The sequence below is a fragment of the Anomalospiza imberbis genome, chromosome 3, assembly GCF_031753505.1.
Source record: "Anomalospiza imberbis isolate Cuckoo-Finch-1a 21T00152 chromosome 3, ASM3175350v1, whole genome shotgun sequence".
In the NCBI taxonomy this organism is placed as follows: domain Eukaryota; kingdom Metazoa; phylum Chordata; class Aves; order Passeriformes; family Viduidae; genus Anomalospiza; species Anomalospiza imberbis.
This window is the reverse complement of record NC_089683.1, coordinates 88,141,596-88,158,724: the sequence shown is the minus strand read 5'-3', so window position 1 is coordinate 88,158,724 and position 17,129 is coordinate 88,141,596. Positions and strand designations below refer to the sequence as shown.

Sequence of the window (17,129 nt, the reverse complement as noted above, 5' to 3'; positions counted from 1 at the left end):
GCACTTCTCACAAGACCCAGATCAAAATCCCACTGAGTTTTTAAAAGCACAGCTGTACTTATCCATAAGCTACCCTGCTGCTAAAGACATCTGTATTTCAGTCCCAAAGGGACATTCAAGCACTTCACCCTCCAGCATTCTACAGATCTGGCATGAAAACAAAGTAGTATTTGGAAACCATTTTGTTGTTTTCAAGCAAACTGGACTTCTGGTTTGTGATAACACATCAACATTTATTTTCTGAACACAGCAACACTGCATACTTCAACTCATGGGCATGACTGCAAAAAAAAAATCTTCCAGTACGTAGAGAATTTCTCAGTGTTTCTGTGCCTCTGCTCTTTCAAGATGCATTTGAAATCAACACTGTTTGCATTTCACACAAATATGAGAGTAACATTACAGAAATTCTTTGACATTATCAGTTGATTTATATTCATTTTATTATAAAATAAATACAAACCAAAGCATTTTTACATAAATTTATTTTTAAAAAAGTCTCGTAATGAGTCAACAGGGTCTGCCTAGAGGTTCTGGAGTAACACCAACACAAAATTCAGTTTTACAGAGAGGAAAAAGTACCAAGAACCTTAGGGACACCTCCTCATCAAGGCTGAACAGAGGAAACTGGAGGACCAGATATACTCAGACAGGACTGTGCCTAGTCACAAACTTCTTCAGCGTCCGAAACCTTTTCAGCTGAGCTTTGCAGCCTTGGTGGGATACATATTTAAAGTATTTGCAACCTAAGGAAAGAAAAATAAACAACACTAAGTTACAGCATAATACAAGCAAACACAAAATGCTTTTGTTGTTTAAATAATATGCAAAAAACTACAAAACTGCAGTAATTAAAGGTATTAAAATCCAAGACATGCTCATTAAAGACATAACTGCATCATTAAATAAGCTATCCTTACTTAACCCAGCAAACATTCTACATGTATCTAAATGCTTGTTATCTTGCAAAACATGTTTTTCTCTTTCATTTTTGGTCGGCAAATTAGACCAGAAAGTAAAATTTCAAGAGTGTAATCAGCATTGATATCATACATTAATTTATTATGCTGGAAAGGAAAATAGAGGCTCACATTGACACCAGTAAGTACTGAAACTTCATTCAAGAAAATCTGAATTGGAATGCTTTAATTAGCCATCTGGAAATAAAAGGGAGATATCTGATACTACTGAAAAAAAACCAAAAAAAATATCCAAAGAGTTTCCAATATGAGGAATTGTTCTATGAAGTGCAGATGAAAAAGTTATAGAAAAGCTGACAATGAACCTGTTGCCTATCAACCTGAAGTCCAAACCAGTGTACAAGCCATTGCCTCCACACCATATTCAATTTAGCAGCTGATTCTTGCCCTGATCCTCCCCTTGGTTTTGGCAGCATTTCAAATAATCCTACTAAAGAGGAAATGATCTTCACCTTCTTACCAAACTGATGATATTTTTCATTCAGACCCTCCCTCCTCTTTCCTGCATTACAACATCCCCATGGCCCTTAATGACCAGCTGACACCCACTGTTGCTGAGACACTGCCTAGGCTGGCATCCAGCAAGCAAACTCCCTGCACTCCTCACAATATTCCATCAGGAGAGGGGTGTCGTGCATTTTTGGAGTTAATAGTTTGAAGGTCAAACAAGACAAATAGTATTGTGGCTGCTCAACAAGGCCAGATAAAACTGAATTCTAAACCACAATAAGACCAGTTGCCTCACGGTTATATATCAAACCAATTTAAGTACCTTTCATGTTCAGCTCCAAAGACAAGAATCTTTTTTAGAAGAAAGAAACTGCATTTCTTCCAGGCAGCAGATCAGCTGCATCCCATGTCATTAGGATTAGAACTACACATTATTTCTGTTCTATGTAGTGAAAAGAAAAAAAAAATTATACCCTTTCCCAGTAGGATTCCAGCCACCAGAGCTTTTTCATATGAAAGGCTTTTATTTTCCTGCCAATTCCTTTTTGCCAAGTAACGGCTAAAATGGAAGGCTGGCCACCAGTCCTTCCTGGAGTTCCACTCTTGCTTGATCCAGTCAAAATGCTTCTCAGAGCTGGAAAAAGATTAAACAAGTTACAGAAGAGGTTAAAATGTAATGGAGAGATTATTAGGAGACAATGGATGTTACTACAAATCTCCTAAATTGCCAACATAGACACACTCTCTTTATACCAAAACACTAATACAAGCATCTTCATATAAAACTAATATTTTTTTTTAATCCTTGGCAACACTTGTGAGGCTGGAAGTGAACTCTAGCAGTCTTACTAAGCCTTGGAAATAGCACAGATTACAGTGTGAAATGAAGCAAGCCTTTCACTCATGTGCCAGTTTGTCAATAGTAATATGGAAGTTTCTCCAGGTTTGTCAATAAATGAGTAGTATGAAGGGGTTGTTTTGTCCTTAGGAAAGGTTTGTGTTACTCCAGGCATACTCAAAGACTAACTTATCCCAAACTGTTATTACTGTTAAGCAATAAGGCCCTTAAACCAAGCATTTCAGCAACATAAACTCCTTCCAGCCCCTCAATGGAACCTGCAAGAAACATGAAGAGGGAGTTTTTGCAAAGCAGGGAGAAACAGGACAAGGAGGAACAGCTTTAAACTGGAAAAGGACAGGTTTAGATTAAATATTAGGAAGAAATTCTTCACTCTAATGGTTGAGGCCCTGGGTCTGTTTTGCCCCATCTAGTATTTGGTGAGTGGTCTCTCCCTGTCCTTCTCCCAGGCCATGAACACTCTCTTATATTTTCTCTCCCCATCCAGTTGCAGAGGGGATGGATAGAGCAGCTCTGGTGGAACAGCCACGGTCATCCCACTACACTGCTCTAGTGGGAGGTGTCCCTGCCCATGGCAGGGGGGCTGGGACAAGGTGATCTTTAAGGTCCCTTCCTACCCAAACCATTTTAGCATTCTATAAAGCTATCTGCAACAGGGAAGTGAAATTCCCATACAAGGACCAAGATGCCCAGTATATTTCAAGATACTCTGAAGCCCTGTTTGAAAGGCAAAAATGAAGGCAAAGTTAGAGCATGGAGGGTCACCGTGTGGACTGCCCAAAGGTGGAGACTTGACACATTTGTTTCAACACATTGCATCAGAGCTACTTACATTACAATTTGTTTCACCTGTCTTGCCAAACAGCTCCATGCTTTTGCATTTTCTTTCCAGCCAGCATAATCCAAGGCTGCAAAAATAACTTCTAGGCCCAGTTGACGTTTTTTTCTTTTCTCTGGAAAAAGATGAAGCTGATTAATGAATTACACAGATCAGGATGAACTCATTAGTAAGGCACAAGTGAAATACAGTTCTCCACTCTGCCCTCCCAAATACTGCTACTTTAAACATAAGTTATGTTTATTGGTATAAATTTCTTTAAAAACTCCAACTTTAAACAGGTTGTTCTCATTAGTCACGAAAAGTTGGCAAATGTGTCACATATGAACTGAAAAAGGGAGGTTTCAGACAAAAGGTCTCTTTTTCCCCCTCGCAAGGAAGAATCATAGAATGGTTTGGGTTGGAGAAGACCTTAAAAATCATCAAGTTCCAACCCCCTGCATGGGCAGGGACACTTTCCACTAGAGCAGGTTGCTCAGAGCCCCATCCATCCTGGCCTTGAACACTTCCAGGGATGGGGCATCCACAGTTTCTCTGGACAACCTCTGCTAGTGCCTCACCACCCTGACAATCAAGAATTTCCTCCCAAAATCTATGCTAAATCTTCCCTTGTCAATTTAAAGCCATTAACCCTCATCATATCAGAAGAGAGAACAATCTTTATTCATGTACAGTTCACTAATCTATTGACCTTCTGGGACATACCAAGCCACAAGAAGACAGAGAGCTTGAAATACACTTGATCAGCAAGGAAAAAACAGTCTTCAGATTGGAAGACTTTTCTACCAGCTTGAAGATAATGCTCCCTTGAAGAGAAGGAAAATTTTATTGTCTGATCATTAACAATGAACTAAAGAATAGATATATTCCAAGAAAAAAAAAAGAATAAATAAAACAGAGATCTCAAAAATGAAATGAAGACCTTGGAATTTGGAGTAGGGTGTCTAAAAAAAATTAAGTTGTTTTTGAGATCCTGCCTGTGCCTTACAACAGTTTGCTTTGTTCAGCCTTTAAAATAAAAAAAGGCATTTGTTTACACAAGTTTGTAAATGACTGCTCATATGGTACTTGGGAAGTTGGGATCTGATGTATCTTTTGGGATTATTTCTTAAGAAACAAAACTACTTTAAAAAGCAGAAAGAAGGCTGTATGGTAATTCAGAATAGTTTTCTGAAATTAGCATAAATGAAATGAACAAAGGTAAAGACTTACTTGATTTTTGAAGCATGGTATTAAAATCTATCATTAGCTCATGAGAAGGAACAATATCATGCAAGATCTGAAAAATAAAAGACAAAACCCAGATAGGTTATTTTAATGTGAAAACTTTTGAAGACTTCTGATGAAGAAAAGAATAGGCTTCAGAGCTTTGGGTACTTTTAGCTCAGAAAATTAAGCAATCTGGTACTTTGGTGCCTTGATATAAAGAATGGATCTCTATGTCCATTTTGCATATCTGTGACACTATAGATTAAATACCTGGATGGCTGCTGACAAACACTGCATGTGGCAAATACAACGTTCTGAAGGAGAAGCCCAAATCCATATCCAGTGTTCCCTTTTTTGAAGGTAATGTAATTTTCTCCCTCGGACAGTTCTCTGCTGCATTGGATCAGTTTCTGGAATTACCAAACTACTTCTATGATTTATCTCTGTTTTCTAAGAGACTCATGTCTAAAACCACTGCTAAAATGCAGAGGAGCATTTCATACAAATCTGCTACAGTTTCAATAAATGAAACAAAACAGCCTTACAAACCTGTTTTTAAACACTTGCACTAACAAAAGCACATTAGTGCCATCAAGTGGCAAAACATGGTTTGCAAGGAGTACCAAGGGCAAGGAAAGTAGGAATTTAAAAGCTTAACCCAACAAGGTCTTGTCTGCCAACAACCAGCAGACATTAACTTTTAGCTTTAATGCACTGCTCACTGAAAACAAGTAAAGAAACTAATTGCTAGACAGGATCAATATGTGAAAGAGCAGGCATTTAATGATTTGTACAATACTGTAAAGATCAAACTAAGAGAAATCAATGCATGCTATGCACAAGTCTGCTGAAACAGACTTCTACAACCAAGTGAACATGTTCTTTGAGCTTGCTTACTGCCATTAAGTGATATGATGTATCAGTTAAAGGCAAAACAAGAAGTGGAATTCAAGGACAGTAAAGGATTCTGCTCCCTCCCACTAACTTCCCTCTAACTCTCTCTTCCACACTCCTCTCTCTTCCCACTAACTTCTCTCTAACTCTCTACTTCCCACAAAGAATAAGATAGGATAAATAACGTTACAGAGCTCAAGCAAGCTGTCAGACCACTTCATGACTGACACAGACTGTGTCTCCTAAGGGATACCTACCTTCAGTGCAGATATGAGGGATTTCTTTGATTCACCCTGTCTCTTGAGAAACTGATAGAGGTAGACATGCGCATTTGGGTTAGCAGGGAACTTGGAGTTATAGGCATATTCATTTAACACTTGACAAGCCTCGTTGTGGTCTCCATAGAACTCCAGCAACTGGAAGTTAAGTCTGTCATTAGTTTGTCAGATACAGGGAACCAAACTCTTACAACTAATTTTGGACTGCAACTGAGACATCCAGTAGCACAGCCTGTACCTAAGAGTGCAATGTATTAGATAATTAGATACCTGCCTGTCTTAATTTTAGTGGCTACTCTCAGCACAGAAAGACAAGAATTCAAACACAGAAGCTACTCTGAGAGAAAATGCCTTAACACCTACTTAATTGTCAAAGGATTATCATCCCTTGCTTACTGGAAAGAGATGCTGAAAGCATCTGCTATATCTCTAGAGACAGAACTTGGCAGATGCCAGCACCAAGGAAAATTCTTAAGATGTGCTTAGAGAAGTCAGAGCTTATCAGTGCTCGCAAAAAGTAAAAGATCTCTTTAAAAATACTAATTCTTAATTACAAATCCTAAGCAGATATTTAGAAAACTCAAACCAAAACAAAGAGGGGCTGCATATTTGACATCTCTAACATCTTGTGTATCCAGAGAAAACACTGCCCTGCCAAAAATCAAAATGTTTTCAGGAACTTAAACTAAAGCAGCTATGCTCCAATTTTTGCAGCACCACAAAAACAAAACATGTAAGCTATTTGTCTATTTATTTTTCTTGACAATGCACAGATAAAAGTTCTTTTTGTACTGTGCTCAGGCTCTGCAGCTTTACCAGGAGTACACTGTGCCCTATATCAAAAGCCAGTGACATGCACATACAAATTTGCTGCTTTTGAAATACTTGGTTTTCACTCACACACACAGAAAATAATCTACATATGGGCATCTTAATGAAAATTACACAGGGAGACACAAAAGGAAGCCATCTGTAAAACAAGCTCTTACATCCACATAGCATCTCACAAAGACGTCCCAGACTCCAGGTATTTTAATAATCTCCTTCAAGTTCACTGCTGCCTTCCGAAAGTAACCGTGCATTTCCTGCTCAACAGCCAAATCTGAAAATCCATCCTCACCTACCAAAACACAAAGGAAGGTCACAAAGTTATTAACTCCACCAAGCACAGAGATCTTGAAGTGCTGCACCTAAGGGATGATCACATTTTGCTAAGCAAGGACTCCAGTCAGAGAGCTTGTAAAAAAAGGCTCCTCAGTACTAAAACAAGAAATTTTCACAGTTCCTCATTCAAATTTATAGTCAATTTCAACTTATGGAGCACAATGAGTAGGACTCCAAGAGAAGCTGCTACCAGCACAAGGCCCATAATGCAAATTCAACCTCTGGTTTTCAGAGAAACAGAGATCTAGTGCAAGTGATAAAACACTGCCAGAAGGTATATATGGAACCAGATGTGACACATGTAGCAACTTCCACATCTTTAAGGAAACTGAAATTCAAACACAAGTGTTGAGGGCTTTGCTATCACTCAACATTCCAGCAGCAATCAAGCACTTGCACACCTATTAAACCACTGCTTTAAGGCAATACATTCCTTTGATCATTATTTTAAGTGATGCTGACTGGACATGGGGAGAAGTAGTTTCAGAACAGCATTTCAGGGCACTTCAGAAAGTGCTATTTTGGCACTACCATCACTGCTGATACAGAATTCTGTACCAGCCACACTGTCACACACTGAAGTCTAGTAAAGGAAAAGGTGTCATTGCAAACCATGGCATCTGAATGAGCAAGCTGAAGCTACGGCTCAATCCAAAAAGCACTTACCATGCTCCAACAGGACGTTCTTCTGCTTAAACCAGTTACAGTAGTCCAAGAGCCCCCTGTAAGCCCGAATCAGCTTAATTTCCTTATCCTGAATGGCTGTTTGCTCTCCAAACCTCCAGCTTTCTGCCAGGGACAGGTTCTGGTAGGCTTCATCTATTTGCCCATTACAGAGGAGATGAAAGACATGCTCCAAGCAAACCTGAAACCCAAACAGCCCAAACCACAGTGTTCCACACTTAAATGCAGAGATTCTCAGCAATACAGCAAAGTTCTACACACATGTGCAAACAATGAGGAGACTTACTGACATGCATAAAAAATATTGCCAATACAGGCAATGAAGAAATTAAATTATTTTTGTTGTTTTAAAAACCTGCTTGTTCTTTAACAACTGCTGTACCTATTTCAGAAGATCTAAAAATGACCTGAGGAAACGCAGCTGGGCTGCATTTGCTGATTTTTCAGAGCACCTGAAAGAGGGATGTCCTTCCACCCTACCATGTTGATTTGGCATCATAAGATAAAAGCCCAAACCTTCAGTTAGCTCCAGAAAACCCTTGTATGGAACTTCTTTTGAAGACCTTTAACAGGATAAAAGACAGAGGCACCATCCCAAGTGTGAAACAGCCAAGGAAACCAAAACAATATAGGTTTGAATGAGCCACCACAGGAAAAAACCCCACAGCTGTGTGACACAGGTGTGCACAACATGCAGTTTTATAATCAGATTAGCTACTCAAAAAACGAGAGGGTAATGAGGCAAAATTTAAGTACAAATGTTTAGTCAGCAGCAGAGTGGTCAAATTAAAGACTGGAAATAAAACCTGGCAGATAATTTTCAAGCATGAAAATGAATTTGACTGGTTCAAATTAAAAGATTAAAGGGTTTTTAAGCAATTCTAAGGACTGAGAACATACATCTGTGATCAAACATACAGACCAAATGAGATAAGGTTAGGTATAAAATGACCTTCAAATACCATGGAATTGGTAATTCAAACGTTGGGTTCAAGTTTTTTTGACACTGACGTCAGTAGTACATTTCAAAAGAGATTTGGAAATTAATATTTAAGTGTTCAGGTAAATGTGAAAAATCATCAGGGCTGCTTTAAGTACACTCACCTTCAAGTACCTTTTTACTCCTAAAGTTTTCATCTGTTCCATGAAACAGCTGAACTCTTTCATGCTGCTTTGGGAATGATGCCACAAAATTTCAGTTCCTATTCTCCAAATCATCTGTTAATGGGGAAAAAGAATATCAAAACCAGCCTTAGTACAAAAATGGCAACAAACATCACATATACAGTCTTATTAAACTTATAGTTACTGTAGGACATGCAAAATGTACATTTGAACTGCAAATAAAAAATACTACAAAGCATTATCTACTGCTATGATAACCTACCTACTCATCCAGTAGGACTTTCAGAGTCATTCAGTGGGTGTTTCAGAATTGCTCATTCTAAATGCAGCACTCTAGAAAAGCTTATGAAAACTGCATGCCAGAGGGTTCCTCCTCCCCCACTGAAAAATTATGTTCTTCTTTGATATGACCCCACTAAGACACCAGGTATACACAACTCTTTGAACTTAAGAGCAAAGATTATTTCCAATTTGATGTAGCTCCCCAACTGCATGCACTTGTTTCCAAGGTCTGCAAGCTAGCCATACTCAAGTACTCCATTTATTTAAAAGCTCAGATCCTTTTCCTTCCACCTGCTTCCATCTCAACACCTACAAGGAATTTTGCAGCTACTGGAAGAGCTGGTAACAACCTAAATAAGCCACCAACCTGAATACAGATTCTGACTGATGGCAAGCCAGAACCAAATATATTTACTGCTTTCCCATTTTGGAAGACTGCCTTGACTTTTCATAGCTACACTGCTGATGGAGTGAACTTATATACCAAGACAAATCTTTTACTGTTGTGTCAAAGATCTATTTAAAAGAAAAAATCAAGCTTGTGATTAGCTAATTAAGACAGCTGCTGGTCCTGAAGTATATGGATGCTGCTTTGCAAGTATTTTTTCAACTGCAAAAGAACTCAGATAAGGAACATGGCCTTACCTCTGATGCACCAATGTGCTCTCTGGAATAGTCCTTCTCTAGTGACTCAACATAGCACGTCAGGAATTCTGCAGCCCTTTTCCACTGTTTTTGGAGCAAGGCATCCTGAATGTAACTTAAACATGCTTCCTTGCTCTTCTTGAAATTTAACTTGTGTTCATTGGAAGATACTAAATAAACAACAAAAAAACCCAACCAAACAAAAAAATCATCAACTGAGCCCAGAGCAATCACAGCCCTTATGCAGATAGCCACATGCTCTCCATTTCAGCATCTTTCTTGTATGGAGACTACAGAGAGTCATCTTAAGCTCTATGGTTTTGAAGATAAACACAGAGAAGCAAGACTATGGGACAAGCTGGAAATGTGATATGGAATGGCATTTTCCATAAGCAGCAGATAGCTGTGCTTGAAATTTCCATTCATTTGAAAAGGTGAATAGCCAATTATGTCACACTACTGCCCTACTAGAATCAGGGAGCCATGGTGCTTTGATAACTTCACAGTATATTCTGTCATATTTTGGAGACTATTCTCTTCACTTATTAATCATCACCTAAATTTGTGATCCCACAGTACGGCAGATTTGCATGCACACAAACAAACAGACCATTCCAGTACCAAAGGCTAAACAATTCCCACAAAGTTAAACATAGAGAATTATTCTCATTTGTGTACAAGGCTGCAAAGAGGCCCCTTGGCCTTTTTACATCAATAGTAGTCCAATTTATACTGAAACCAGCATGAAACTGAAACTTCCTTCCCATGAAGTATGTTTAAAGCTCACGGCTGCATGACCCTACAACAATGCTCATCCATAAAAAGCCACCTGCAAGGCACATGAAGAGCTCATCAAGACACCTCCTACCTGGATGCTGTAACCAGAGGAATAACTCAAACAATGGCTAAGTCAGATAATCACAGAACCATCATGGAGATTATCCAGTCCAATCATCTGCCAAGGCAGAGTCATCTGGAGCAGGTGACACAGGAAGGGGTCCAGAAGTGATCTGAAAAAGTCTCTAGAGAGGGAGATTCCACAAATTCCCTGGGCAGCTGTTACAGTACTCTGCCACCCTGAATGTGAAGATCTCCCTCATGCTGAGGTGAAACTTTTTGTGCTTTAGTTTATGGCCACTGCACCATGTCCTGCTGCTGGGCACCACTGAAAAGTCTGGCATCATCCCCTTAGCACCTGCCTTTTGAAATATCTACATGCATTAATGAATCCCCCTCAGTCTTTTCCAGACTAAAGAGGCCCAGCTCCCTCAGTCTCTCCCTCATAAGAGATGCTCCAGACCCCAAATCATTCTTGGTGCCCTTTAATGGACTCTCTCCAGGAGCTCCATATTTCTCCTGTCTTGAGGAGCCCAGAAATGGACACAGCACTCCAGATCAGCCTCACCAGGGCTGAGTAGAGGGGCATGATCACCTCCCTCGACCTGCTGGCAGTGCTCTTCCCGATGATACCATGGGCCCTCCAGCCCGCAAGGGCACACCGCTGGCTCACAAAATAACTACGGTTATTTCAAACCTATTTCCCGGCGCTAGCAGACGATTTGGCGGATAGAAGCTAAAACTCTGCCACCATTCCCAGGGCAGCACGAAGGAGCTCACAAAGAGAAGGCACAAACGCTCCGCCCTTACCCTGCTGCGGCGGCAGGAAGGGTAGGTGCAGGGGCGGCTGCAAGGCCACCTGAGCGGCGGGACTCCTCCTCCTCCTTCTCTTCCCCCCCACCACCACCGCCGGCGCCTCCTCATCCTCCTCCAGGAAGCAGTCCATGGCGCCGCGGGCAGCCGAGCTCCCACCTCACCTTGCAGCTCGGGGGGCGGGAGGCGCCGGCCGAGTGGAACGCGGGGGCTCAGCCGGGGCCGGGCGGTCAGCGGCCGGGCCGGCCCTTGGACCGACGCCTCCCCGCAAGCAGCAGGGGCGGGAGATCCCAGCAGGCGCCGCGTCCCGGGAAGTGCGGGGCGGGAGCGGCCCCTGCGCGTGCGCGCTGAGGGGGCTGGGCGGCGCGGCCCCGTGAGGGGAGAGGACGTGAGGTGCTTCCGCGGCATTTCCCCGCTTCCCACTGCGTGTGGGGAAACGAGGGCTGCGGACCAAGGGTGGAGCACGGGGGATAGCTGGGTGTGTGCAGCGGTGTGGCAGAGAGATGTTTATTTCTAGATGTACCGCAATCAGCATGACTAGAGCCGTGGCTAATGCACTGGTTACTCCAAAAGTAAATTAGCGAGCTCCTCCTGTCACTCTTTCCATTAGCTGTATTGCTCCTTTCCCGTTCCTTTGTAACTCATGACGCTTTACAGAAGGAAAAGGTTCCGAATCAAAATCCTGTACATTGTAGAGTAATGATATTGCCTGTGCTCCTGCTGGATTTTGGGAGTACGACTGCCTTAGCCGCAGCATCTGGTTTATTCAAATATGAGCTGGAACATGTTTCTTTTAGCCACTTTGGAATAAAGTTCAGTTTACTGCATAAGATCTCGCAGAGGTTTTTTTGGTGGTTTGGGTGGTTGTTTTTTTTTTGTTTTTTTTTTTTTTTTTTTTGTTTTGTTTTTTTTTTTTTTTTTTCCAGAACTGCCCTGGCATGGGAGAGTGAGTAAATAATAAACTGGCTCAGATTAAAGGTTCAATGTGATGGAGTGTCTTGGTTCAGCTGTGATCAATAACCAGTGTCGGGAATAGTGCAAGGCAGAACAGTTGTGTGCAGCATTTAAACACTTAAACCTCTATATCATACCTTAATATGTTTTTTAATAAATAAACGTGGGGAAAACATAAATCTCTCTTTGCCTTTTCTTTATTTTTAATCCTGTGTTCTTCCAGTAAAGGCCAGCATTTCAGTTCATAAGTATTGTTATTAATGGATAATTAACTTACTTGACTGACAACAATAAAATGTTACATAACACCACATCTTTATCAATGCTTTTTTTTTTTTTTTTTTTTACTGCACTTTATAATTTGTACCTTGTGTGAGTGCCTCACTGATCACTGATGTTCCCCAAGTTTGATGCCATTTCCTACAACACTCCGGATCTTCTGTTAGCTCAGTATTCTAATTTTAGAATCCAACTTATCCCCATTTTTTGGTAAAAGTTCTCACGTTTGCATGCAAGAACATTTACTTTTGGCTTGTTATTTTTATTTTCCTGTGTCATACATATGTGAGTGTTTCCTGATCCTTAGGTAAACTTAGCCAACTGACCTTGTTAATGGGTATCAGCTACTTTAGTAGATATTTTAGTGTAGAAGAGATAGAACTGCTTTTTAAAAGTAGGTGAATGTTAGAGACCTCATGTACAGTGGCTGGATATGTGTTTCGTAGCTGAATACGTGTTTCCAAGATTGGGGTTGAAGACTGGAAGGAAATTTTGCCTGAAATATCTTAAGGAAATTTTGCCTGAAATATCTTAATTGAACTAAGTGAAATATTTTTCTTTTCTTTCACACATTGAGGAAAGCTAGGTATGTTAATAAGTGGGTACCTTATTACCCTGAAATACTTGAAATTGTAGGAAATACCTGACAGTTGCAGTGGTAAACTTGTGTATATGTGCGGCTGCCCGTTACTTTTCTCGGCCCCGGTCAGCTCTAGAGCGCCCGGCTTGGGCGCCTCAGCTTTTTGTCGGGGCCGGGGCTTGCCGCAGTTCCCGGGCGCTTTTGCTGCTGCGCTCCGGGGTGGGCTGTTGGCCACGCTTCGCCGTTGGCGCGAGGGAAGAAACAAAGAGGCAGGGAATTCATCCAAATCCGTCCGCGTGGCGGCTGGATGCTTTATTGGCTGTGAGAGCTGCGGTGGAAAAGCTGCAGCCGCTCCCAGCTTCGCACGGACGCAAATGGCCTCGAGCATGCCGAGGAGTGGGATCAAATAGGGAAGGGACAGGGCGGACAGGAAGTCCTCCTGCCCAATGGGTACAGACATCGTGGTGATGACGTGCACTACAGCAACCAATGGGAACACGGCAGGGGTGGACACGGGGCTTTGGGGTGAGTGGGACTGCGAGAACGGGGAGACGAGCATGGAAACCACAGGAGCAGGGGAAAACCCGGGGGATGCACAAGGGTACAGAGAACTGGAAAACTAACACAGAAAAAACCCATAATTTGAACCCAAACCCAGGATGCAACAATTCCCTGCTTTAAAAATATAAAAAAGACAGTTGTTTCTGTTTGGATTCTTGCGCAGTGGCCTCTTCTCCTACCTTCCTTCTGCTGCTGTGACTGCTTTGTAGATGGAGAGGGCCTGGGGATGGTACTGGAGCTGCTTTTTTCATGGGTGTTTGGGGATAGGGGAACTGGGACAACAACTTTATTATAAACACGGGCTGGAGACATATACGGGCTGAGGGAGATGTGGGAAAAGTGCTTTTTAGGGAGATGCTGAGTCTCTCCCTTTTCTGCGGCGCCTGCGATTGGATGCAACCCCTTGGTTGGTGGGATCATCGGTTGCTTCCACTGGCACTGTATCGCTCAAACTCACTGACTGTCCTGGAATATAAGGTCTGACATGCCTCCTGGGGATCCACTTGACTCCTGAGGGCGTGCATACGCAGGCATATCCCCGTCCCCAAGTCAAGAGTGGGAATGGACCCTGGATTTCTTTAGAGTCTGGATCCCTCACTAATACTGGAGGCCTCTCCTCTGGCTGGAGCTCCTGATGCTGTTTGAAATGTCTCAGGGCTGGAGGTTCTTGCCTGTCAAAAGAGCAGTTTAGGAAACTGATGGTAAACAAGGCCTTGCAGAGCCTCTCGTGTGGTGACAGCACTCGCACATCTCCCCGCTGCTTCCAGAGGACCTGTTTCAGCGTCTGGTGAGTCCTCTCTATTATGGCCTGGCCGGTGGGGGAGTGAGGAATCCCGGTTTTATGTTGGACCCCCCATTCCTGCAGGAAGTTACTGAGCACCCTGGAAGTATATGCTGGACCATTATCAGTTTTTATTGTGGCTGGGACCCCCAAGGTAGCAAAGGCGTGTATGAGGTGTTTTCTCACGTCTCTGGCCCTTTCCCCTATGTGGGCTGAGGCAAAAACTGCTCCCGAGAAGGTGTCCACGGTTACATGGACATTCTTGAGTTTCCCAAATTCGGGGACTTTGGTGACATCCATCTGCCATACCTCACAACTGCGGAGACCTCTGGGATTCACACCTGCTCCCAGTGTTGGTAAAGCTGCCTCCTGACAGTTGGGGCATGAGGCCACAATTTCCCTGGCTTGGTCACGCCGCAGATGGAACTGGCGTACCAGACCTGGGACGTTTTGATGGAACTGCTGATGGCTGAGCCTGGCCTGCTCGACTATGTTCGACTGGCCTCCCAGCTGTACTGGGGCTGCCAAGGCATCTGCTCTGTGGTTCCCTTCAGCAATAAAGCCTGGGAGATCTGTGTGTGATCTCACATGTACCACACAAAAGGGATGCTCACGGTTAGAAACCAGGTGTAGTAGTTCTGTGAGCAACCTGAAGATGACTTGATTTGGGACCTCTTTTACAATTGCATGTTCAGCTCTAGACACTGCTCCTGCCACATATGCCGAATCTGTGACTAGATTAAAAGATTGATTGAATTTTTTAAAAGCCCTCACGACAGCATCCAACTCAGCCACTTGTTGGGAACCTTCCACCACCTTAACGTCTGATTCCCACAACTGAGTCTCTGGGTCTTTCCAAGTCATTACTGACTTGTGGGACTTCCCTGACCCATCTGTGAATACTGTCAGTGCTTTGAGTGGCTTTTTACTTTGCAATTCTTTTGGCAACAATTTGAATTCTGTATTGAACAGATGATGGCCAGGATGCCCGATTTGAATTTGGCCTGAGAAGCTGTCTAGAGCAAACTGCAAATTTTCATTTTGTCTGAGAAGGTGTTCAAAGGTCTCCTTGGTCATTTTCCCCGTGGATGTTTTGATGGGGAGGTGGATACATGTGAAGTCACAACCCGCTAGTACTTGCAGACGAACCCTGGCCCGTATTATGAGCTGCGCCATCAGCTCTTGTGGCCTGGTGATACTTTTGGACTGTCTGTGGCCAAGGAACACCCACTCTATTATCAAGAGGGGGTCCTGTTGGCCCTTGTCCCACTGGAATATTACGCCGTATAAATGGGGTAACTCACCTAAGATGATGAAGCGGAAAGGCAGCCCTGGTTGACAGCGATGGGCTTGCCTGCTCGCCATGGTGGTTTGGACCTTCTTGAGTGCGGCTCTGGCCTCCCAGGTCAGGACTCTTGGGGAACTTAAACCCTCATCCCCCTCCTGCAACATATATCTATCAACTGCAAGCTGCTCATTATTGTACAATAAAGGCAGTGACTTATACAAGAAGTATGTGATTTTGTTTTTCTTCACATCTCCCTTTCTTGCCCTTGTCTTTGCAACCACAGACACCATTACCTTTTATCTTGGTCTTTAATAAAGATAAGTTTGATAAATTGTATTGATGGAAAATAACCAAACAGCTCTTTCTTCACAAGAAATTGGACCTAATACTGTGGGCATTACACAACAGGAAATATTAATGTTGAGGAAAGAATGCTTATCTTTCACTCATACAGTTATCATAAAATGTGACTTGAATTAATTTACTTCCATATTGTAAATTGTGACAAACTTCTAGATTTTTCTGAGTTAGGCTTTCTTAGAGCTTTTAATCAGCCAATATCAGTGATGTCAAATAAGTATCACTTCATTTTCTAAGATGTGAAGCACAGAAATGTCAAGAAAATTGCAGGAGAGCTACAGCCACTATACTGCACTAGGCCCGGAGAACACACATGAGCACTGGGTTAATGAATCATTGCATTTGTGTAGCCTGTGGGTCCTGGGGATACATGGGACTGTAAGAAATGCCAGGGTGTCCATGGGATGCTGGGCAAAGAGGTACCAACACCTGTTTCCACCTTGACACTTTTTCATAGTGTGATTAAAATATTAAACTGCTCTAGGTGGGGGCTGAAAATGAAACATGTATGTTTCAGAGATTATACAGCAGTAACTAAGCCTGGATCTAAGGCCTTGTACAATGAGACTGTGGAAATGAGAGTCTGGAGCGAAAATCAATAGGCATGAGGATGCAAGAGGAACACATGCAATTGCTAAGTCTTGAGATGTAGCATTTAAAAGGGCTCCTAAAAAGCTCTTGGAAAAAACCCTCAGCTGCTCTGACAAGCACAAAAAAAAAATTTAAAAAAATCACCTTGACTATCAGTTCTGAGTGCCAATTCATTCATTTTGGGAGCAGCTTCAGAATTTGCTCTGGAAAGTAGGAAAAAAAAAAACAAAACAATTGTTGTCATTTGATTCACCAGCAAGAGGATTCTCTTATGTCACCTGTCCTTTCTTACATGCATCTTTTTTTCTCTATGTCTACTCAGGCTACTGTTTGTGCTGAACAAATAACACAGGTCTGAAAAACAGAAGAAGTTTGGTTCATCTGCATTGTGACTTCTGCTGTCATTTTGCCATTTTAGATCTCTAAGGCAATATTAAGGTGATGTGTGCGAAGAAAAGGCAATGGAAAGTGCAGGCACATTTGTGAGTAGCACATCTTTCGGCTTGCAAACACTCAACACTTAAAACGTACCAGCAAGTGGAAGCTGCAGCTACAGAAGGCCAAGGATAGGCCTGTCCGGGAATGCTGTGCTTTTGGCTGCTCGCTGTGAAACCCAGCACTTTCCCCAGTGGGATCACGGGTGAATGAACTCCTCCGCCCGCTGCACCGCAGGTGTA

At 42.4% G+C, this 17,129-nt stretch overlaps 1 protein-coding gene across 3 annotated transcripts; it reads right to left on the bottom strand.

Annotated features, from left to right (window-relative positions):
• Nucleotides 1-408: 408 nt before the first annotated feature.
• TAF1A (TATA-box binding protein associated factor, RNA polymerase I subunit A) lies at nucleotides 409-11,222 on the bottom strand. Of its 3 annotated transcripts, XM_068185577.1 has the most exons (10): nucleotides 11,056-11,221; nucleotides 9,409-9,578; nucleotides 8,461-8,574; nucleotides 7,339-7,537; nucleotides 6,498-6,628; nucleotides 5,488-5,646; nucleotides 4,340-4,406; nucleotides 3,122-3,242; nucleotides 1,904-2,064; nucleotides 409-746 (listed from the first exon to the last, which is right to left on the bottom strand). In XM_068185577.1, the coding sequence occupies exons 1-10, from the start codon at nucleotides 11,189-11,191 to the stop codon at nucleotides 646-648; spliced, it is 1,359 nt and encodes a 452-aa protein (XP_068041678.1). In that variant the 5' UTR covers nucleotides 11,192-11,221; the 3' UTR covers nucleotides 409-645. The 3 variants fall into 3 exon arrangements, with proteins under 3 accessions (XP_068041678.1, XP_068041679.1, XP_068041680.1); XM_068185578.1 differs by lacking the exon at nucleotides 3,122-3,242 and having other exon boundaries at nucleotides 11,056-11,222; XM_068185579.1 differs by lacking the exon at nucleotides 409-746 and having other exon boundaries at nucleotides 1,924-2,064; nucleotides 3,122-3,258; nucleotides 11,056-11,222.
• Between the last annotated feature and the right edge of the window lie 5,907 nt (nucleotides 11,223-17,129).